The 24,433-nt window shown below is 34.9% G+C and overlaps 1 protein-coding gene across 2 annotated transcripts in view; it reads right to left on the bottom strand.

The window, feature by feature from the left end:
* Nucleotides 1-21,532, bottom strand: part of LOC117177945 (RNA polymerase II elongation factor Ell-like) — a 114,788-nt gene extending 93,256 nt beyond the window's left edge. For both annotated transcript variants that reach the window (XM_033369074.1, XM_033369075.1), the window contains exon 1: nucleotides 21,069-21,532. In XM_033369074.1, the coding sequence (XP_033224965.1) occupies nucleotides 21,069-21,200 (132 nt within the window). In that variant the 5' untranslated portion in view covers nucleotides 21,201-21,532. The remainder of the gene's footprint in view (nucleotides 1-21,068) is intronic.
* Nucleotides 21,533-24,433: the final 2,901 nt, after the last annotated feature.

Below are 24,433 nucleotides of genomic sequence, written 5' to 3'. Positions count from 1 at the left end.
CCCTGATTCGCAACTTCCAGATTTGGCATTGGCAAATCTCCTCATTAGTAGATTATTCTGCAATTAATAAATCAAATTAAAAGCAAAAGGTACAGTACAAATCCAATTATCAAGGGAAGTACAAAATTAAACACTCAAAAGTGTGAATGAACTCTGAGCTTCTTGAAATTTAATGCGAGAGAGTAATCAGACCCATTAGACCAAATTTAGACACGCAAATAAGACGCTTTATCATCCTAGTTTCAGGATCGATTTCATTAGTCGACTTTTTAAGCTTCCCATTTCTTTCTTCTGAGTTCCCTGAACTCTTTCTGCGCAGATAATGATCTCGACAAAAATATCATGAACGCATAATCAACAATGAAACTGAGGTGAAGTACACAGGAATACAAATTTGTTATTTTTCTTTAACTTCAAAAACTTTTCCTTGAAAAGATATTGTGTTACAGCATCCTTAACTACTTAGATTGTTGCTACAGAAAATTGTATTCTGAGTTTTAGAATTCTAATTAATTTTACTGTTGTATAAAGGTGTTAAATCAATTTGAAATCTAACAGGCTCTTTTAGCAGTTTGTAGACTTAATAGGGTACGTACTCTTAAATGTCAAACAAGTTTGCGTCTCACTAAAATAAAATCGGGCGTCTGACCACTACTGCACTGAACAGGCGGCAATCGATTCCCGGCCGAAAGAATCGAGAAGCGAAAGGACTTTCCTCCGTTCTAACTTACGGCACGATGCGTTAAAAACTACTAACTGTTTATCCAGTTGAAAATTATCCTACACATGAAGCGTGATTTAATATAAAAATATCTTAGAGGTGATTCTTGATTGAAGCATTTAAGTTTTCCTTATTATGATAAGATGTGTAAATTCGTCCCAAGCCAATAACTCCCAATAAAAAGAATGCAGGAAGAAAAAATCTCTAAATTGTTTTAAAGTACGTTAAAATAGTAGACTAAAGATCGAGGGAGAAAGGACTTTCGAGAGGAATATGGCTCAGGAGGATGTACAAAAGGAGAAAGGATTCTACGATCGTCGCAGCAACGTGAGCCGAGAAGCTACTTGCAACACCTAGCCTAGAATCAAGATCATTTGAAACCTAGCACACAAATTCCAGTTAATTATAGAAATTACATTGATTTTCGTAGATATTTAATTGTCAATAGAAATTTATATTGTCACCAAGTATTTGTGATTGTAATAAGAAGGAACCAAAAAGTTTGCTTGTTAATTTAATGTCGAATTAACCAGGAGTACACAAAAAGCATAGATAAAATTTCCGCGGCTGGATTGCTCATTTTTCCACCAATATTAATTTTTTGGTTTCCCTTATAGGAGTCAATAGATGTTCCAACTGCATTATATACGTTATCTTCATTTCACAAACTAAAGAGAAAATAAAAAGTAAGTTAAAATTTCAATTATTAATAAATTATTACGATTATTACTATACGACGAAAGAAATATTATCAACAGTTCGAAAGAGGCACGAGATTAATGCACTAATTACGACATGATCATAATTCCAGAAAAATGTTTTGCAATTAATTTAAAATTCAATGTTTTGCACGACTCGAGTATTTCCTATGGAACAATTTCCGTATTTGAATTCTTCGAAGAGTGAAAATTGACAAACACAGTTGATGAGCGAAAAACAGAAAATAAATGGAATGAAATTCATCGAGGATTGAATAATTAAAACTGAGACGGATGATTGATGACCGCCAGTAGTAACAAGCAGAACGTGCTAAATCCAATTCAAGATAAATGTTACTGAAGTTGAAATTGAATTGTCGGCTTCACTTTACAAATTTATTTTTGAGCCTTAAGGAAACAATGCAGTCGACTCTATTAAAATGTAATAAAAAATTAGAAATAAATCACGGAAAATCTAGGATGGGTAAATGACAAGAAACACTTACTATATTGAGCTCTAATTGTATAAGGATATTAAAAAAAAATTGTGCGAGGAATAGGGCTCTACTTTAGTTGACTACGACCCTGGGTTTGGCATTCACATCTGTGCGTCGATATTCTAAAGCCACCTGCTCGCAAGGTTGCATTATCTCCTTTGGACCGAAATTCTCGGGGTGGGTTCTAGAAACTTTTTCGCCTTTTAGACACACTTTCCAAACTTTACACGCGTTGGCAATCAAAGAGACCTGACTGCAGCTTGAAGTTATGAAATCGCTGTAGTCGTCGAAAGAGAAATCAAAGCAGCATTGGGTGAAACCTGCAATTGCGTTCCAATGTTTCGCGTACGATCAAAATGTCGAAAGTAGCCACAGAGCCAAGAGAAACAAAACGAAGCGCCAAGAAAAGACTTCTGAGTTTCTTCCGAAAAATATTTATAATCTGAACTAATAAATTCTGCCTACATTTAATCTACTTCACATGAAAAATCATCAAGCAGCTATACATACATATAAAATTGATCGAAACTTGGACATTACAGAACTATTTCTTGGAAAAATGGTAAAATTTTCGGACAACTTTTCCTGTAGGATGGCTATGTAACACGAACAAAGAAAAGGTACATTGAATAGTCTAGATTCTAGAAATAGACATCTCAAAAGAAAACAAGATTCGGGTAACGAGGCAGATTTAAAAAGGGGATGCGACTAATAATTGAGATAATGGGAAATAATGACCAGGAACCTTGTTCTGACTTGAGGTACGCCATAAAAGCATGAACTTCTTGAACGCTCGATGTATCACAGAAATTCATCTCCCTTAATTGTTTCGTTTATGACTACGACAGCCTGAACACGTTTATGTGATCCAAGATCCGTTTGTCCATACAAAAGACCTTACCAAATAAAGGGGATATCAATTACGATAAGAGGTCCATTATGCTACCAGCGCATAATTATTCTATTATAATCCAAGATTACTATTTATCACAGTTCAGCAGCTATCGCGGATTATCAGTTACTGCACATGCATGTTTTTAATCGCGATGCAAATTAGAAAAGCAAGATGTTACTCGTGAAATATTAAATGAATAACTTTTATACAATACGAATAGAGTAATGGAAATATGTAAAACATCTGTAACATGTGAACAGTGAACACCACAAGGCTTGATTAGTACGGAAAGGGGTCCACGTACGCAGAACGTAAGTAGACCTCCGATCCAGTGAGAGTTTCATCAACGTTACTTTCATTGCATTAGCCTCGCCGATCCCGAAGCCAATGTAGGTATCCAAGATGCACCTAACCTCCAATTATCTTACGCGAAACATACGTTTTTTCTCGTGATATGCCTTGCATAAGCCCTCTGATCTATCGGATCGATCTCGGTCGATCATAGATCGGGTTCAACGCGTCACAATGTCGTAATACAAGCATAACGGAAAAATGAAAAGATTATACTCAAAAGTTTTCCCACTGAGTCTCATTTGAGGAAGACGGATTAATCTTTAATTATGCAGGTGAATTATGGTAGATTTAATTTATGATTTACGGTACGCGATTTATGAAAGTGACATTTACGTACTGAGATGTCTTCCGCGTTGATCCGACAATTTTTTATGCGCTGCATAAATTCCTAAGGCTCCTACCAAGCTTTCTTTTTCATTTATAGAAGTACGCACGCAACCTGCATCGCGAGCTCGTTTTAAGAAGATTACAAAACGACCGATTATAAATTGCATTTAAAATACCGAGCATGGTCCGCTAATGCTTTACACACTTTACACTCGAGGGGGAAATTCAGTGTATGCCTTAACAGCACGGAACGTTCCGGGAAATTTCGTGGAACGCTTCGCGGAAATCTTCGAAACGTTCTTAGAACGTGTACAATATCTACCGCTTGGGAATGGTCCAATGGGACCTGAGGAAAACCTATTCTGGTTATTTTTGACAATTACCTCGTAAGCCGTAAGAGACATGTAAGAATGGATGAGTTTTTTATTTTAGAGCACCGCGCATACTACACTACAATATGATATCCATATTATAAACTGACATCGATTTTGAGCTATCACTTACGGTTTACGCGATATTTATTGATAATAATGACAATAACGGTCATTTCTGTTTAGAATTTACCCAAGCGGCGAATATTTTACAGGTTACTGGAACGTTCTGAAGGTTCCCGCGGAATGTTCCAAGAAAGTTCTGTTCTCTTAAGATGAGCTTACAATGTAATTCCATCTTCTGATATTAAGAGTTATTAACGTTATGATAACCTTTACCTAGTATTTTATTACGAATGTTACCTAATTCCAACAATCGTAAAAGCTTCCAGGAATAAAGCCATTCAGCTAAACAGTGAAGGAGGGTCATAAATCTTGACACGAAAATATTGGAAGTTATTTGGAAAAACAATTCCCGCTAATCCTATCGACTTATCTTTGGGATAAATAAACGTGAGACAATACCGAGACGAGACCGCTGGAAGACGGCGTCAGCCTTACGCCATGACGCCACTATCGATTTGCACGAATGCTGCCGCGTTTTAACAGTAGCGGCAACAGATGTGCGTGGGTCACTCCCATTGCTAATTACATTGTTAAAAAATTGCGGAGTAAAAGACCAGCTGAGTTGAGAGTACGCAGTGTATAAAATTGTCGACTCAGTATCGCAAAAATTGTACTCTGCGGATTTCACTTCGAAGTTACGTACAGTGAGCAAAATGATCTGAAATATTTCGGATACTAAAGTTCGAGAGTTCCGCTTTTTTAAATAGTATATATAGATGATAGTTTTAAAGGTCACTTTCAATGGAAAGGATATACAAGCTAAACAAGAAAATACGACCAATTTCATTTAATGTTAACGAACTCCTCCTTTATCACGCGAATTTGCTGTGAGAAAACACATTACTAAAAATCATGCGATCTAAATCAATCCGATTTCAAATTGATGAAACACTATGTTCTTAAGAATTAAAAATTGTTGATATCGAAAATGCTATCAGATACTGAACGGCTCCTCGAGCTTTTTGCGCAGTGATGAATCAAAATACTATCAATTTTTGTCATAATAACTAAATGGAGACCGATGTTATGTTTATATGGAAACATGCCCCCCCCACCCAACGGAGTGGGGACCGATAACTACGCCTGGTAAGAAACTCGACTACTCCAATTCTAAGGCCCAGGAACTAAAGTTCATCAGAAAAAAGTCAACGACGACATGAAAAAGCATGCATTTGTGTAATCTCAAGTAATACTTGCATGCGAAATTTCCAGTGCTGAAATTGAACAAGGAGAGAAATTGGAATTAGCAACAGAGCAAAAAAGACTTTGATGACCGACTAAAGACGGGAGTGAGGGCACTTAACGACAGTACAAAGCAGACAGACGCACTGCTCTCATAATCTCTCCTTCTCTTTCTCGTCTCGACATAGAACCTTTCACTCTGCTCTCTCGAGATGGCGAATACTCCCTTCCAATACTATATTTTGTAACATGCGTCTCGACTCTAGTGCATTCAATTTTGTGAAACAAATACCGTAACGAGTCACGTCAAGGGATGACATTTTCATCGACAGGTCTCTTAGAACCACTACCCACATTTACGCGACATTTTCGTCATCTATTGGACAAATCGATGTCTGTAGCAAAACGCGGAAACCAGCTTTGACATTCGTACACCATCGGGATATAGTATATATTGAAAGGGGGATTACTAAATACTGGTATACTGATTGCTTTCAGCGATCAACCTTATCTGATCATTGTAACGACAATTCTAATATGATAAACCATTACATTTGAGATTAATAATAATAATAATAATAATAATAATAATAATAATAATAAGCTTATTGTTTTAATAATAAATAATCTCAATCAAATAACATTGATCTAAAGAAAGTTAACTTTATGTAATCAAAGTTGTCACCAAGACAGCCTACAGTTACGTATATCTGCGTACTCAGAATTTCGGCTGCCATTCTAATGCGAAGCTTTCGTGACTTTTACTCTTTACGTGACCCTCTTCTAGTAACACATGTGATTGGTCATTGATTATAGTAAACAAAAATAGCTAAAAATATTCTACACTGTAAAAGTTAAAAAATGCATTTGGGCAGCGAACTAATCATCCCGCGGGGAGATCTGAGTGAAATATGCAACATGTTTTGTATCGAGAGGGTTTTTGGGCGATAAAATCTGTATAATTTTCCCGTTAAAAAGTCGCTTTATTGTTTTGTTACTTCATTTCGAGGTGCCTTATGGTGCTGGCATTTATGAAGCTGGTGCTTCCACATGCAAGATTGTACAAACGAGACTGAAATTTTAAGAGTTTCACAAGATTCTGCTTGAGCTGAAACAGGACGAGAAACGAAAGCCTATCTTATTCTATAATGCGATCTCGAAATTGTTAAAACTTATCAAATAAAATATGTGGAAGACTAAATTGTACAAACTCGTGTAGAAAATTATCGGTGAACTATTCGGGTCCAGGATAGATATTATCCTGACACCTGGTGTGGCGCTGTCAAGGCGGTCTATTATGGTGCTGAGTATAAGTCAAACGTTTTTGTATGGTCAAACGGTAGTCTGAACATGCTAATCTAGCGTTAGTCAGAAGGTCTTGTGAAAATCTGTATCAGACCCGCCCACCGATAGGAAATTTCGACAAAATTTCTCAATTGCCAGATGGAATTTTAACACTACCCAGACTGGACCTGAGAAGAGGAAAGTGGTGGCGGAATTCGAACATGTGACGATACAGTCGATCTCCCCTCTCTAGACAGGCCTGGTCAAAATGATAAGAAAAAAAATATATTTTTTAAGATTTTTATACTTTTAAACACCCTGAATATTTTTGAAATTTGCAAAAAAATATTTGGGTTTGATCATTATAATTTTTTTGATCATGAGCGACTAGCGATCACCCGATTTGGGTTAGAAAAAACCGTCTAGATTACATGGCCTATACAATGCCCTAACTGACACAGTACCACAACATGCTATCTAAAGCCACGTTGCCAAATTACAATCATGAAAATAAAAAATAAATAAATAAGATAGCCAATAATCATCTTGCAGAGACTGAAAGTACTACCTCCACGCAATTTGCCAAAAACTTGACCGACAAAGCTTTATCTTAAAATAATGCAATGATTTATTACACGGTAGTTTTGGCATTCCCGAAGTTAATTTCTGCAATTACTCTTTCCCCGAACAGATAATAAAAAGTTGTATTTTATTAGCATTAAACGGTTTCAAATACAAACTACCCAATTTTGAAACACCAATTCTCTAAAGTTGGTAATGTAGCTTAGATATTGCTGGGATATTCTTGGCTTCGCCTCGTCGGTGCGTACAGTAAATTCACACACACGACTTAATAATGTGGAATAAATTACACGTCCTACCGTTATTCGACTATTTAATCCGACATGGTTTCTCCGACCAATTGGAGGTCTCAAAATACTGGAATATCATCCTAATTTATTATATGGACGACAAAGTGACCCAAAGACTGTCAACTTGAATCTAAGTCATGTGGAATTATGAATACTGTGTAAGATGATATTTATTTAAAGATATAAATTATAAATTACAGATAATAAAAAGGACTAAAAAGCATTGTCTTCTTTTTACTAAATCAGCATAATTTTAAAGATTCTCGCAATGTGAGAAGAACTTTAGGTGAAATCGAGACCGCTATGTTGTAACGTGGCAACGCTGTCACGATTAATATTGCCTTCGACGTTAAAACTGTTCTGCGCTTTTTCGAAAACCGGCTTCACCCGTTGTTCAAAGACTGAAACTGGGTTCTGTGTATGATTATTTTAATGCAAACGAATCACCGACAAGTCAAATAGGAATTTAAATAGTCTTCTTAAAAGTAGATTGGTCGTACTCTAATACACATGCAGAATATACAGCAGCAAATGATCCTTAAGGCCATGTGACGAGCGGGTCACATGACCAGATTCCTACCTTATCGACACTTTCTTTATTTCCTAACTAATTTTTTTCACACAAAGCTACATATCGAGTTTAAAATTTGTGATAAGAAATAAGAAACACTAAGGGGCCATTCACAAAATACGTGATATATTCTTCAGGAACTTCCGAGCCCCCCCCCCTGCGAGATACTTTTTCCATCAGTTTTAACATGGAGAATGATATTTCAGTAGACCCCCCTCCACCCCTAAACGTATCATGTATTTTGTGAATGACCCCTAAGAAAGGAATAAGTAAATTCAAAAAGTGACTGTAAGGTAGGAATCTAGTCACGTGACCCACTCATCACATGAACTTAAAATCGACAAAATGCAGGTCTTTGCTTCTAATTTTAAACAAGTATTTTCCTAACCGATTTGTGTTTAAACACCCAGAAAAAATTTCTTCCTTCCAAAAAAATCGTTTTGTTGACCGCATTTGATTGATTTCACAAAAACATTTTTTTGATTCAACTACATTTTTTGGTTGGATCTACTAAATCTATCGAATCCAAAAACAGAATGAATTGGAATTAAGTGATAACGTCTTGAATCTGCCTGATAGCTTGAGATTACGTGTTAAGTTTATGATAAAACCACAGAATGATTTCTTGAATGAAATAAACTACGGATCCTCTAAAATTTACATTGCAAATTGCTTGCCGTTGAATTGTCTTGTAATATTATTTAGTAATTAAATAAAATACTAAATAATTCACATAAGGTGACGCCAATCCATGGTGAGCCATTTAGAATGTAAATTCTGATGGGTTCTTTATGGTTCGATGAACTACAAGCTTTGGTTAAATCGACCAAAATCTTTTCTTAGGTGAGCAAAAACACTTATTTTAAGTAAATAAAATATTCCCTTGGATTGAGAAAAATATTTGCTTGGATTAACCAACAGTTTTACTCGAATCAGCCAAAATATTTGATTGGATCACCCAAAAGATATGGTATAATCAACACAATTTTACTAACCAAAACATTTTCTTGGGTGAACCAAATATTTTTGTGTCCATATTATAATAAACCACACTCTAGGCCTAGGGTTGATTTAACCAAAATTGTGTTCATTCAATCAAACCTATTTCAGAGTGGTAAAAGCTTCAGTATCTATTACTTCAATTTTACAAGAATATTGAAACAAACCTGATACCCAACAAGCAATTAACTAACTAATAAAATGTATGACTTTGTTATTAAATGCTTCGGCGCTCAGTGTCTGTTACTTTAGTTTAGGAAGAAAGTACACAAAAAATGTAAATGTTTAAGAAAAATGTTGCAGACCAATATTATATTGTACGAAAGGTACATTTTTAAAAGAACGTGCAAGAGATATACGAGGCGAGATAAACACTTACACAAATGAAACCGCAGAATAGTGTGAATCCTCATTTTTATTGAAATTATTAACGAAAGATTTTTCGCAGATATAGAAATATCCCTTAAATATAAAGGGACTCGTACATTTAGAATACAACCGTTTCGACTACACGAGGACGTCTGGCCTTCCACGGTTCGTGGAACTTCCGTTACACATGCAGCCGATTTTCATTTCTATATTCTTAGGCCTAAGCCATAAGGCGCCTGCTAGAGGCATATCTCCTCCTGGCCTCTAAGAGGTTTATCAATTCTTTATATAATATAATTTTAGAATTCAGTTTAAAATCGGATACCCTTGACAAAATCTATTTCTATTATGCAAGCTTATACATGAGTGATTTGACAAGAGGCAGTTCCATATTCAGACTTCGCTGAACTATTCCTTGGTGGTGTATTGATAATTTAATGCCTCTGTTCATTTGCGAATGCGTCTTTCAATTTATTCTGGCATCGACATTTATCGGGAGCGATTATCTTTGCTGCGGCTCGCAGCAATAACAACTATCGTGCGACGGCAATACGATTGAAGTAGAGTGTTGCGAATTCCACTATAATTCATGCACCTGAAAATGCGTTTACTTAATTCGGTAGGCGTTTCCGCGAGCGGGGATTTTTATTAGTTGGGTGCATTTGCACTTTTAACTCGAAAGGTGATAGCAACTTTGTAACAATCGCAAGAGGTGTTACGCAAAAATCTATGGTTGAGTTCAGGCAACAAAGAGAAAATCGGAATTTCATAATAAATTCTTTGGAACCGTATTTATAAGCGCAGAAAATAAAGACCACAGTGCAGTAATTAGTCTTATAAACTAGTTTCGAAGAAATTTTTCAGGCGTATCGAATACACAGCACGTGGGTGCTTCGAAAGCCGGAAACGTCGGCAGCGCTTCTGAAGAGACAGATCGTTACTGACACCGATATAATTTATCACTATAACTTAGATGTGTACCCAACTCTATTCGTAAATGCATGTGCATTTCATGAAGTATTTCCCTAAAATTACTACATTGCGGAAATGTAACTTTTGTCGCATTCCTGATCTTTCGAATTATTCAAAACGACATTAAAGAAGGAATTTATTTCCAGCCTCGAGAGGGAGTTGGAGTCTACAATATATCTGAGATGGAATAGACAACCAATTGTAAAATTTAGAAAACTATTGATTATGCTCAATGAGTGTTCAAGTTCTACTACATACTTTTGTAGAATAATTTCATCACATGCAACTTCGTCTCGGACAAGAGGGATGTTATGGCGGATTGCCATCAGAAGAACCATATACCGAGGCTTTAAAGATTTTAACATTTTAGCAGTTTTAGATAATCAAGTATACTAAACACATATGTAGATATCGATATAAGTACATAAATATTAGATACTGTATTGAATTTAAGTTTTTTATCAAAGTTACAATGAAAAAAATGTTTTTTGTAAGGCACGCACTAAATATTTGCTTTTTGAGGCATGTATTGCCTGCGGGAAGTGATTAATTAAAAAAGCGTGGTAAAAAGCAGTAATAAAAAGACTTTGTCTAGCTGCTGCGCTCGCGCTCGTTCAGCACAAGATTACTTTTTCCAGCTGCTGCGTGTGCGGAGTTCGAACTTACGTTTTCTTACTGTTGCACTTATGCGTTTCGATCAGAATTACTTTCTATGACTGTCGAACTCATAACCTCACTTTATTCTGATGAATATATCTTCCAAAAAGCTTTAGATACATAAGATTTCTGGAACTTTAAAATTTCAAGAATTTTTGTTAATTTCTCCAAAAATTACCATAAATATCCGAAAAATTTGCTTTTATTGTTTCTCAAATCGAAAATGTCATACATTTGTTACAAAAAATGTCGTTAGCCACAGGTGCTGAAAGCAGGGAGTGAAAGTTTACAGTACTTGCCATTGACTCATCTCCGGCTCGCCTCTAAATCGCCTAAAACTCCCCTTCGATTCGTAACTAGCTCATACAGTAGAGTCGAATGTAAACTCGTGTGGAACTGTCTACTCACCGCACAATATACTATTTGTTCAAACCAATGACATTATTTCTTCGATAATCGATGTATGATAAAAAAAAGGTTTCTTTGATTGATCCAAAGCGCAAAGTTTTTGTTTACTGTTTGAGCAAGACCGCTTTGCGCTTTCACCGTTTTTCACAGAAATTTTCCACTGAGAATAAAAAAAAAACTACATTCTCAATGACTATACTATTAAATCAATGAACCTTGCTCGAAAGCAGATATTTTATTGATTCAAATGGATATTATACTATAGATTTTATAGCATTACTATTGTGTAGCTGAAGTTCCGAACGTTCAAATGAACGAAATACTTTTCCCCATTTTCATTTTATCCATATATATTGTTCCAACTGAATTTTAAAATATGCATTATAATTCTGTTTCAATAATGAATGAATTCCAATATAAATGAACAAACATTTTAGTCCTTTTTATAGTTTACATAATTATCAGTAAAAAATGTCGTTCATTTGAACGTTCGGAACTTCAGGTACATATTACTATTCAGTTGAATAGTGATGCTATACACTTTGTAGTGTAGTATATACATTTCAATCAATAAAATATCTGCTTCGGAACGAGGTTTATTGACCTAATAGTATATTTTTTTAGAACGAAGTACTTTTTTCTCAGTGTTGTATCTCCACTTTGAGAACTGTATTTATTGTTTAAATCAAACAAATTGTAATAAACAAATTACTTGTAACAACCAATCAGGGAGATATTTTTCACACAATAAAATGAAATACATTTTTTGTTAATTGAAGCAAAGAATTGATTCCCTTCAATTATATGATATAAAACAAATTTTCTTGTTCCTCACTTTAAGTTTGCACTGCGGTTTCATTATCGCTTTCTCATGTACCTCAAGTTTTGAACGTTCAAACAAACGAAGTATTTTTCCCAATTCTACTGTATCCATAAATATTGTTCTAACTATAATTTTAAATAATACATTTTAAGACTCTTTCAATAATCTATTTTCTGGAATATAAATAAACAAACACTATAGCATTATTTATAGTTTACCAAAGGATGATGAACGATCAGAACTTCAAGCACATAGCTTTATCTAAATTATGAATTAAAGGTAGGTCAATTAATGTTGTATCAAAGTTGCAGAATTTTATAATTATGCGTGTGAACTAACGCGTTTTTCTGTAGTGAACTGCAGAAATTATTCAAAATTGCATAGAAAAGGGATTTAAATACTTTAAATTATGTTATAAACTGGATGCACACACTACACGAATAAGTGAATGTATTCTACTACATTGACAATTTGTCATCACAACCAGATCATCTCTTAAATTGTAGTATCTGCTGCTATTTTTAAGCGATTGTCTTTATGTTCAGATACAGAACTGAAAGATTAGTTGCAATAACGGTTTCTTTGGATTTTTAAAATCTCCTTATTTTAGCAAATAACTTCATGAAGAAGAAATGGAAGAAAAATGGCTAAAAATAAGCTAAAAAGCTAAACTGTTATCCCTACACATCGGGAAGAGTCAGAGTCATGAAGGATTTCCATTCATTTTTTTTTTTCTTTTTCCACATCGTCAGTAAACTCATCTAACCGTGGTAATTATTGGCTTGGAATTGCAGATTAGATCGGCGAAAACAAAAACGAAAAGAATCTAATGACTGCATGACCATGGGGTGACGCCCGGGATGCAGGAAACCCGCATGCCACGTCATCCAGGAAGGAAAGTATAGAGAAAGGTAAGAGAGGGCTCGAAGAACTCAAACTTTACACGGCCATTTCCATCACCATCTCTCAGTTATCTTTGCTTGCATCAACATACTTATCTTTCTTATGATATTTTTTTCATTCGATACAACACGAAGGGAAAGGGATTGATGTTCTACTAGGACTTCTCTTTATTGAGAATAAAAATAATTAAATTTGCGAAACCTAAATCAAAATCGGAGTTTGTTCCCTGCACAGAGAAAGCACAGGATTTTCTTATCTGAAAATTGGATGAAAAAGCTGCCGACAGTTGTCAACTATGTTAAGAGTTGTGAATGCGGTTGCAATATTGTAAATGCAGTAGTCAACTGTTTGCAGAGTGTTTATTCAGTTTTGTAACAACAAAGCCTAAGGTACTTCTGCTTATGCTTAGTGGGATAGCAATATGCCTCTAAATGTTTCTTGTTTCCAATGTTTTGGAAAAAAGGTTCCAGAATTATCGACTTTGATGAAGCGAACAAAGGGAGGATCGAACTGAACGGCACGCTCGAGTCATGCGAGTCTTCTTTGTGTCAGTGAAGAGAATGAATCAGTGACAAGGACACGATCGCCAGGAATTCTCTGTTTCGATGCGAGTAGTTGCTTCTTTGGTACTGCGTGAGTAAGTTACACATAAGCACTGCATAACCGGCATAACTTCTAGCGTGTTTCCAGGTTAAATTTAAAAGAGTGCCACTAACATGCCACATGCACCTGGTCCCCTGGAGTATGGTTGATCAAAAAGATTAAACTTTATCCCATCTGTTTTCATTCTTAAATATCGACAATATAATTCACAAATTCTAAGGTTTGAAAACCCAGAAGTAACCTTTTTTTTTTAAAGCAAAAATATTAATTCCAACGACATTTGCAGTATTTGTTATATGTATGAATGAATACTTTTGAATTCAATACTGCATGGGACTAAATGTGATTCAAACTTGAGAGTTTCTATATTTGTTCAAGAAAATTACCGAAAAAAAACAACAAAAAACCTCGTACTTCATCCGTTTTATTTAAAACTTACTATACATATTTTTAGATGCAAACCGAAGCTCTTTAAACAGGTGAAGTTGTACATTCAAGAACTAATTTTTGTTTCAGAGTCTACTTTTCTAATTTCATTTCTTCAACTTTCTATGAAAATTTTCTGGATGTAAATTGCGAATTATGTACATTAAAAAATTCAAGTTCTTTCTCGAGATTGTGATTTTCTATTTCTCTATTAAGCTGGGTTTAAGGATCAGTTTAAACGACGAGATATACTGGATGCTTAAAACGCACGAACGCACAATCCACGTACGTGAAAACTCGAACTTGCACGCATGCCCCTGCATATTTTAGAGTACATACGTAAGCGATCGTTAGGTTTACAGCCAAATGGTCGGTTATCGAAAGTGAGTCGTGAATAACGACGGTGCGACTCGTAACTGTGCGGCCTTGGGAGGGAAAAGTTTCAATTGAAATCGACGGCTTATAAGAATATATTTCATGTTGAGTAAAACATACTCGACGAAATCCACTTGGAGAACAAGACTTTGTAGGTTTCTGTGACTTTCAACCAAGAATCCAGCCCAAAATGTGATATTTTCATTGCAAAGAGTAGCGAAAGAATATATTAGAGACAAAGAAAAAATTCTGATTAAGGTTGTTGGTTAGTTTAACTAAATCACTTGTTTAAATTACTTAAACTATTTAAAGCTCCCGTTAACATTAAATATGTTTTTTTTTTTATAAATCAATGATAGATTTTGTACAGGTGAAATAAATCTTTTTTTAAAAGTTAACCACAAAGTTAAGCATTCTTTATCAAAATGATTTATAAGCTCGATAAACTGTTTCTTTGTTAATTACACTTATCGTTATATACGTAAAAGCAGGAACACTTATTCAATAATAATGTCTCATTCTGGTTAATTTCTAATTGTTGTTCTCATTTCTGAATTAAAAAGTCATAAATTACAATAATTAGAAATAAACTGAAGTTACGCAGTTAAAATGAATCACACCACACCGCAAACAAGATCAATGTTATCAAAGTAATCGAAGGATCAATCAAATGAGATTTTAAATTCGTATCGCACGGAACCCTCCCGACAGCGACTTAGGATGCCTCACGCCACTTCATAGCACTGTTTTGCATTACACTTTTTGTTTAAATCAAATAAATATTTTTGTGAATTCAAATAAATAGACTAAACAAATACATTGTTTAATAAAAGCCAAGTTTGGGTTTACATAAAAAACTGTACTAAAGCAATGATTTATTTCAATCAATTAGGCCAATATTTTCCATTTCTTAAAATTAAAGAAACTTTTTTTAAATTTTAGAAAAAAAAATGATTTCTTTCAATTAAATAAATTCAAACAACATTTGCTGTGCGACTCAAACAACCATTCTTCTGAATGCATGATGTTTCTGGTAAATTCAAATTTTAACAGGGTAAATCTAATTTTTTTACTGAGAATTCTGGTTCCGAAACGACTACAATATTTTGTAAGTAACCGGACCTTCTTTGTAGTCAATCCAAGTGAAATAAAATGAGATCGACAAAAAATCGAAATAAAAAGAATTTGTGGAAGGTCAGTCAGTTTGAGAGAAAAAAAAGAAACAAAGAGAGAATTCAAAGGTTTCTTTGACTCAGAGGCGGTAGTATACTTCAAATCTTATCTAATTTTGCAGAGATCAACATTTCAAGTTTCACCGTCCTTCAAAATCAATGTATATAAATTTGCAATATTTTTGCTTTTGAAACCTTGTCTGATTTGGCATCAAAATTTTAGACTAGAAATAGGTTGCTAAAATGAAATTTGGTTTCAATCTTTTATTTTTTAACCCTGTCAATGTTTGAATTTCATAGGCACTAAATTACTACTATACACTAATGGGTTAATCGTACTCTTAATTTAATGTGATACTTGACTTTTTTCATTTGTGATAAGTGGCTTTATTGGCCACAAATAATTGTAAGTATTTTGCATTTTTTTCTAAAAGGTAATGTTGTCAAATAAAGATCTTTATCAGTTTATATAAACGTCTCGTCGCTACAGGCTCAGACCGAGATTCAGACTTCATATTAAAGAAACATAATCAAGTGATTCACAAAAAATAAAATACTTTAAATTTTTACAGATATTGTGTATTTTAGAATATGGAGGATATGTCGTGATTAATTTCAATTATTAATACTTCAATTTTTGTGAACATTTTAATAAATTCGAGACTTATCAGTCCCATACTTTGTGTGGCCACGAGACTTTTGTGGATTATTTTTTGAAGGTTCAAATGCCATGCATGTACATCTATTCAAGTAAACAGTTAAGTTGTTTAATATTGGGGGGTATGTCGAAATACCCCTTTATAGAATTCTGTTCCGACAGTTTAATGATACTGTGCACGATATCACAAATAGGCTTTTCGAACTTCTCCATAACAATTCATTTCAACAATTACATTTAAGAAGTTTAGTAAACTGTCTAAGAAATATATAGAACTGTACGGTCAGTAGAATACTAGAACAAGATACACTAATCCTGTTTTTCCATACAGATCTCTGGTTAGTCTCTAAAGCCTAAACGACAAGCTTGGAAATAGATGTCTTCTTCCAAGTGATATTGTATTGTTATGGCATATGATTTCGCCTAGATGATTTTGAGGTGAAAAATTTTCTCTGGATTTAAAACAGCGAAAAAATCTCAGGTGGCTGGGAATTAAAGGTCTCCACGGTCATCAGGGAGGAATCCATTCAACACAGGCGGTGTTTTTTTTACTTGTCTGGACTACCTAAGCTTTAAGAGTCTACACTCTACAGCATTGGACCCTCGTCTTGACAACGATCAATGGTGGTCTGCACCAGCTGCATTTTCACTAGTGGTGTAATGAAGCCAGTGGATCGCAGATGGGGGATCCATGGGCAGACGAGGACAGGGTGAAAGGTGAAAAGAATGAAAGAGTGACTGAGAAAATACGTGAGAGAAAGAGGCGACGATCTCCCGACCCGTATTTGAGAATCTGAAGATATATTCAAACCCGAAAAGCATGCACTAGAGGATTGGGGTACTACGGACTCTTTTTTTATGTGACTAAAGTTTACAATGCTTAAAAACAAACAAACAATTCTTTGTAATTACTGAAATCAATTTTATCCTAATAAAATAAAGTAATACAAGTAATTTTTGGAAGAATACCTAAGGTCTCGGTGTTTCAGGAAAAGTTAGAATTTTCCTGAGTTCATATCACCTCGTACTTATGTATATTTTAAAAATTTTAAACGTTATAAACTTCAGTTAAATTGTTTTTTCTTTCTGTTTGGCGACCACGAGCTTAGCGCCCGGTCGCATTGCTCTAATTATAAACCTAAAGGCAGTCTCACATCGCGAAATACGATTTAACGCGCATGTCACTTCTTGAGAAGAGATTCGACACTGAAAAAATTACCAAAATAGCGGTGGTCCATATTCGAAACATGAAACACAATAAAAAATTCCAGGCATGAGAAAAAGCCACACGTGTCTTTCCTGTACATATCGCTCGCTTCTTAGTTTATCTTTAGGCACATTGTTGGCTTCGAACGTATATAGAGTTGTGTTTGTATCGCCAGAAATTAAATAATTTATCTCAAACCCCTAATCATTACCTCAACTCTCATAATAAGCCTCCAAACAATAAATGACGTACTCAAACCTGTGGTTTTTTCCATCTCTAAAATCCCCTAACATCTGGAGACGGATTTTTAGTAAACGCGCTCGCATTCGCCTGAAAATTTAGTCAGAGAAATGGAAAACTACAGAAAACAAAACGCCCGTCCATGCTCAACGTCCGTAATCCCGATGAGTCGAGAACAATCGCTCAGCTACTGCAGTCCGTTCCTGTATTCACTCTTTAAAAGCAATTTTGCTAATCGGGGAATGAGGGAGAACATTAAATTCAAGTTGGTGGACAAGAGACGTGAAAAACACGTCCGCAGTCAGTTGGGATCGTTATTTAAATTCGGAAGAATAAGTCGCAGCTGAATTGCTCTAGGGGGTCGTTACGTGAATTTCCGGTAGGGTCCCGAAAGCCTGAAATAAGGGTCTTCGCAGAAGAATGGAAATCTCGTTAACCTTGCGAGTTCATCGCCTACGGGAGCTTCCAATTTGCACGAGTAATTCTATTTACCATTTACGAACATCTCCAAACCCGTCGCCAACCCAAGAAGAAATTATTATCTCAGCTTTATTATTTGTAAGTCAAATAGAGTATCGCGAAGTTCTAGTAACGACAAGGTCCAGCTAATCTTAATATCCCTTGCTTCGATGTACGTACCAGCTAATCGTAAACACTTAGCTTTTTTCTTTATTATAAATTACCAATTCTCCATTTTTGATTTAGTAGACTTTTTCCAATGAACGCAGAACTTGAATTTTTTTAAAACAAGAGTTGATTATTTTTAGCCAGTAGTTTTGAACTCCAGAGAGGGAATTCTGCGAGATTTATGTCAGATCAAGTATAGTGTTTTTTTCTTTAAATTTTCTCTTAATACTTATATACCGGTTGTGCAATGTGCATAACTCTCCATTGTGCAAAGATTAAGAGATTTAATACAATATTATTAATGCATACACACTGCACGTGAATTCACCGTGAGTCGTAATAAATTTTGGAAAGTCTTCTTTTAGATCAATGAAGATGAAAAAAAAAATCGTATCAATATTTCCTCAGACGGAAGGGAAACAGACGAATAAATTGCATTGCGTGCATTTTGCAGCTGGATGCGTGTCCACAAACGTACACGTGTCTCCATATGTTACATGTACAAAAGACGGTGGCTCTAACCGACGTGAGAAAGGTTAATTATTTATTACGTGCGTATTCTTTGCAGAGATGACTGCAGACTCTGTTTTACTCTTACTCCAATGACTGGACGATTGACGTTGCGAATCGTCAGATCAAAATATGTAACTTGAATTATATTTAAACTAGATGTGACATTAACACACACAAACGCGCGCGCGCGCGTACGCATACACAAAGAGTTATTTAGTGGAAAAAACTAATAAAAAAAATCAATGGCTTGACTAATGTCAATGCGTATGCCAAAATTTCGATACAAATATCAGAAATTGTTCGGTACGACTAGCTAGTCTGAATCAAAATTAGGTGTGAATGAAAAACGATTATTTTCACTTGAATACACCCACATGCTTAAAAAGAACTTTATCCGCTGATAAATTCACGTATCATGTGTAAACAATTGTATTTAATAAAAAAATGAGATAAACGTCATCGTACACTTGGACATTAAACTTGGAAGATTTCCATACAAAAGGTTTGTGAATTATATCTGCATACTAGTATTTCACTCGTATAGTAGTACGAATTTCTATATTTTGTGACGTTCGTCAAGGAAAGGATCCACTTTGCTGATTGCAGATTATATTTTCGCGTCTTTGTGAACAAAGGTCAAAGATATCGATTTTTTGGCTCAAATTGGAAATGATACTTCAATCCAAGCTCTATTTCGTGATATTATATTTATGTATTGGAATGAACCTAAATTGGGTGTATTTTGTATTTAAAAATAAAATGTAATACTGGCACGTATGGTACTCGCCAACTTTTGATGCGCTTTACACTGGAAGGGGATTTTCAAAGTTTCAATGTCAAATTCGCTTTTCAAAATAGGCTCTTTATTATTGTTTTCAAGACTTAAATAACATTCTTTAGTGAATTTAAAAATAGTCCTTATTCCTCTTCGTTGTTGGTTGGTAAATGTCTGAAACGTCATGAATTAATTAAAAATATTCGCGGTCGAAAACTTAATTAATTCCATTTCCAATAACTTGTCAACAAAAAAAGCTTCTTTATCAAAAGAATAAAAACTTTTTATAAACTCAAAAGGTATAATTTTACTTTTTCAGAATTATGAGCATTTTTAACAATCGCCAATTGCAGAGAAAGCTCGGTATGCTACTGTGATAAATGACTTTCTTACATACAAAATATTCCAAAGGCTAGCAACTTTTTTTAAATGACAAAATAATTCCAAGTCGTATGATTCATTTACTTTCTGTTATAATCTAAATTCACATGATTTAAACAAAATATGTATTTAGCTTCTTTGGTTCTTGGCTATTTTTGGTTCAAAACTCAATTCGTCTGAAATATCTCTCAAATTGGCTTATACGTCAAAATGTCTTAGAGACACTCCTACGGAGAAAACCTAACCTAACTGTCACATATTTTACGAAATATTTTGTCAAGCTCTTAGATTTCTCAAAACTACAACCGCGAATATACATAACCTTCAATAATTCCTTCACATTCTCAAAAATTCGCCTACAAAGATAAAAATGTAAAATAATCAAGCCAATTGTCAAGAAACGTCAATAAGATCTACGGCACCGTTTTCTGATTAAAAGTCCTTGTCACGATGACGTTACACTCAAACTGCCTTAACAGCTGTACCTGAAGTTCTAACCTATCTTTTTTAAAACATTAACAAAAAGGGGTGGGGAAATCTTTCTCTGAATCAGTCTGGAAACTTTGAAGCTAACAACTATAGTCTTACGTAACTCGCTGTCAAACCATACGGACCCCTAATTTACCTTTAATTTCAATTTTAAACTCATTGCAAAACTTTGAATGCATATCGTATGACGAGCGTTTCTCTGTTTTACAAATTGTAAACTTAAAACCAAACTTCCTAAGCTACGTTTTCAAAAATTGGGGATACCGCGGATTTTCATGCTTAATTCTAATAGAATTACTGAGTAGATAATACAAAACTTTCAAAGAAACTCATTGTAAACATATTGTAGATAATAGTGTTTTGCGACTGGCAGATTTGTAGCTCTTAATTAGGAAAAAAACATGAGGGAATCTAGTAGGGGCCAGTGGGGCTGAAATCTCGAAATATGGCAACCGTCCTCTGTTTCTCCCTCTCCCTCGCTCCCTCTCACATCGTATATCTGTCTCGCTTTCTCGTCCGGCATTACGACACACACTTTAAAATCTCTTTCGAAAAATAGAGAAATGTACTTACTCGATTGCGCACAAAGTCTTCGATGGCACGCTGAGCTGAATCGGTGAGTTTGACGAAGATGAGGGACTTGTTTTCGTTAAAATTGGCGTGCGAAGACAAACCATACTGGACACCTGCCACTATCGACGCCATTTCAATCTCTCGCCTATCTCATACAGCCGAACCGACCAGCTGACGTGTTGACTAATAAAAAAATGGGCCGTTTTTAACTTTTTAACTTAGGTGATTTAAGCTGAAAAGCTGAGGCCCTTGGGCTCGTGACCTTCTTCGTGGACTAGGACGGAATAGTTGCACGGAGTTGTTGCACACCGAAACTTTAAAACACACTGCCCGTAGCACTCTACCAAAAATGGTAGATCCGCACGAAAATCCGCACAAAAATCCTCCGTTTATCCGTTACATATTCGTACGTCGACACGATTCATTTCAGATTTTTCTCTCGATTGAGCCTGGAGAGCAGCGCCCGTTGTTTCTTTCGAACGGCCACCTGGGGGCGGGGCCTCAACTCAACGCCAACCAATCAGGAGAAAGTTCGGAGTCTCGCGAAAATTCTAGGTCCGCCATAATTTTTAAATGTTAAGATAACATTACACTATAATCTTAAAAATGTCAATCTGATTCATCCGATTCAAAAAGAACTCTTAACTGAATGCAAAATCTATCTCATCAATCCAAATACACGGATTTATGACATTAGAATTCTTTAAGTTTGTCTTAAAAATTGCCGCTAAAATCCAGAAGGCACTAAAGTTGCTTTGTCATTTTCTGCCGTGGAGGTCGCTAGTGATTAGAAGACATAAGAGCGGGAATTTTCAAATTAACAATTACTTTTTAATTCAGAAAAACGCTAGAGCACATGCTATGCGATATTAAAAGTTTTTGAGCACTTTTCATAAGCGAGCAAAAAACAAAGAAATAGGTTACGTTTGCTTCCGTTCCTAAATGAAAAGATCTATTTAACAAAAATGTATTCGTACACGACGGATAACTTTCATATGGTTATCGACCGAACTATAACTGCGGCAGAAGGGCTTCGATACCCTGTCGAAAGTCCATGCAAAATAGACATAAGGAGACCAAAGTTCTGTATATAGACTTCACGGAAAATGAGCAGGGTTTTTCGCGAAGTACACGCACCTGAACTTCCCGTGAGTAGCGCTAGTATGCAAATATGTACAAATATGGCCGCCTATATGAAAAGAATGATATTACCTCAATGAGAGAGTTTACCGCTCGCTAGTAGTATCCAACGAACTTACATAAACGGCCGCATAATTCGAACTTAAAGTAAGGAAGCTATAGTTTTTGAAAGAAAATTATAAAAAATGAAATGTTTACTGTAGTTTATTAAAAAAAAGAACTACAAAGTTGGAAAGTATCATTAAAGAAGAAACGAAAGATTAGGTAGGAATGTAAGCCTTTACCAAAAGCAGATAATGTAGACAGTTTACTGCTGTTCAAAACTTACATCTCTAACAAAGATTTATTTTTCCTTTTCGATAATACTTGCCCACGTTGCAGTTAAACTTTTCATTAAGCTACAATCCACGTTTCATATTTTGTCCACTCTTTTTTTATAATTTTCTTTTAAAAACATTACTTTGCTTAATTTGAGTTTGAAGTTCGCGGGAAATTATGTAAGTTCGCTAGCGCCCCATAACAAACGGTAAACTCTCCCATTTAGTGTTGGGTACGTTATCTGAAATTACCGGTAACCGTAGAAATTTCCCGTAAAGTAGAGGAAATTCTCCGGTAACGAATGGTAACGATATTTTTTTGAATTTCAAAACTAAATTTGAATTGCGTATTGTTTTTTCGTTTATTTGATATAATATTCTTCAATAGTTGTGACATTAAATCAGTTGTCGGAAAAGTTTCACGTTTAAAAGTGTCCCTTAACCTCTACGGTGGGATTTGGTTTTGCTTAAAAATGTATACGCACATTATTTTTTGCAAAAATATTGTTCCTTTTAATTGTACACACTTTGCAGATTGAGTAGACAGCAACTATGTATATGTTTGTTACATAAAAATGTCTATGAAAAACATTTCTTGAACATCATGTTTCGAATGGTATCTAACCTAATCTGCTGAAACGTTGTAGGCATTTTGCAGTTTCATACCATCATGAATAATACAAGTATTATTACTATGCTTATTATTAATAAGAAGTGACACATCATATGTTTTCAAATATTTTGAAAAGATATTGGCAGATACGTAACTTTCTGTAATAATAGATAAGGGTAAGACCAGAGGGTGGTTTCAGAAAACATTCTAAGTAGGTATACAATATAAATAAAAATTCAATAACATTGTTAGGAACATTGACAAAGGAAAATTTCCTTTGTCTTTGAAAGCACATATTACTTATTAAGAAATCAACCATTTGCATTAATACGTTTATTCTCCATGAAACTGATCAACAACTACGTCTTTTGAAATTCACATTCATTCACATTTTAACATACAGATGGCGTCGCAATGTGAGCGGTAACGAAAGAAGCAAAAGAAACGTTATCGGTAATGACGATGATTTTCCTGCAGAAATTACGGAGAATATTACAGCGACCCAACTGTACTCCCATTCATGTGCAATCATAAAAGAACGATTTCAATTAAGGAAATTATTTTCCTGTACATATTTTCCTTACTCGCCTGTTTTAAGTTTCATAAGACTTTCAAAAAATATATGACCACATTTACACTTACACAAGAAATTTTGTCTTTAAATTGAATGTTTATTACATCGCCTAATAATTTAATAAATAATATTTGATAATTATTGATTTAGGCTATACTATTGTATTTTCACCATGGACCTAGATAGCGCAAGAGTTTGTGGTAAGCTTGCCTAAAGTCTGGTCTACAATCGCCGCAAATAGCTCGTTCAACGCCGCAAGATTCGTCAATGCGATGCGGCATCAGTGATCCCAGATCTGAAACGAGATGTGGTCCAATACTATGACAGGGCTATGTCCGTGTGAATATAGTAGGAGACGGTGTAAATGATTGAGTTGCGCGCGCAACCCATTTCTCCTCTTCTGAATTTGAAAACTCGAAAGTGCACGATTGCCGGTCGGAGCACTTCGGCGGTTCTATTTATATCATGTGTTTTGTTAAAAGGTCGTCTTTCTTTGTAGAAATTAAATTGTTTTATGGAAAATTTATACATTTGTATTAAAAATTACATTTTTCGGTTGAATTATTAACTATGAATATGTTTTGGTTGTAAAGTCGTTCTATTGTAAATGCAACTATAGTGTTAAAAATTAAAATCATAATTTTTGGGTGGAAATACTCTTTTTGTTTTTAAAATTAAACAATTTCGTTGAAAGTTCATGTATTTTGTTGGAAATTGACCT

This window comes from Belonocnema kinseyi, chromosome 8 (assembly GCF_010883055.1).
Source record: "Belonocnema kinseyi isolate 2016_QV_RU_SX_M_011 chromosome 8, B_treatae_v1, whole genome shotgun sequence".
Classification (NCBI taxonomy): Eukaryota; Metazoa; Arthropoda; class Insecta; order Hymenoptera; family Cynipidae; genus Belonocnema; species Belonocnema kinseyi.
Note: the sequence above shows the minus strand (reverse complement) of the source record. Positions and strands in the feature narration are given on the sequence as shown.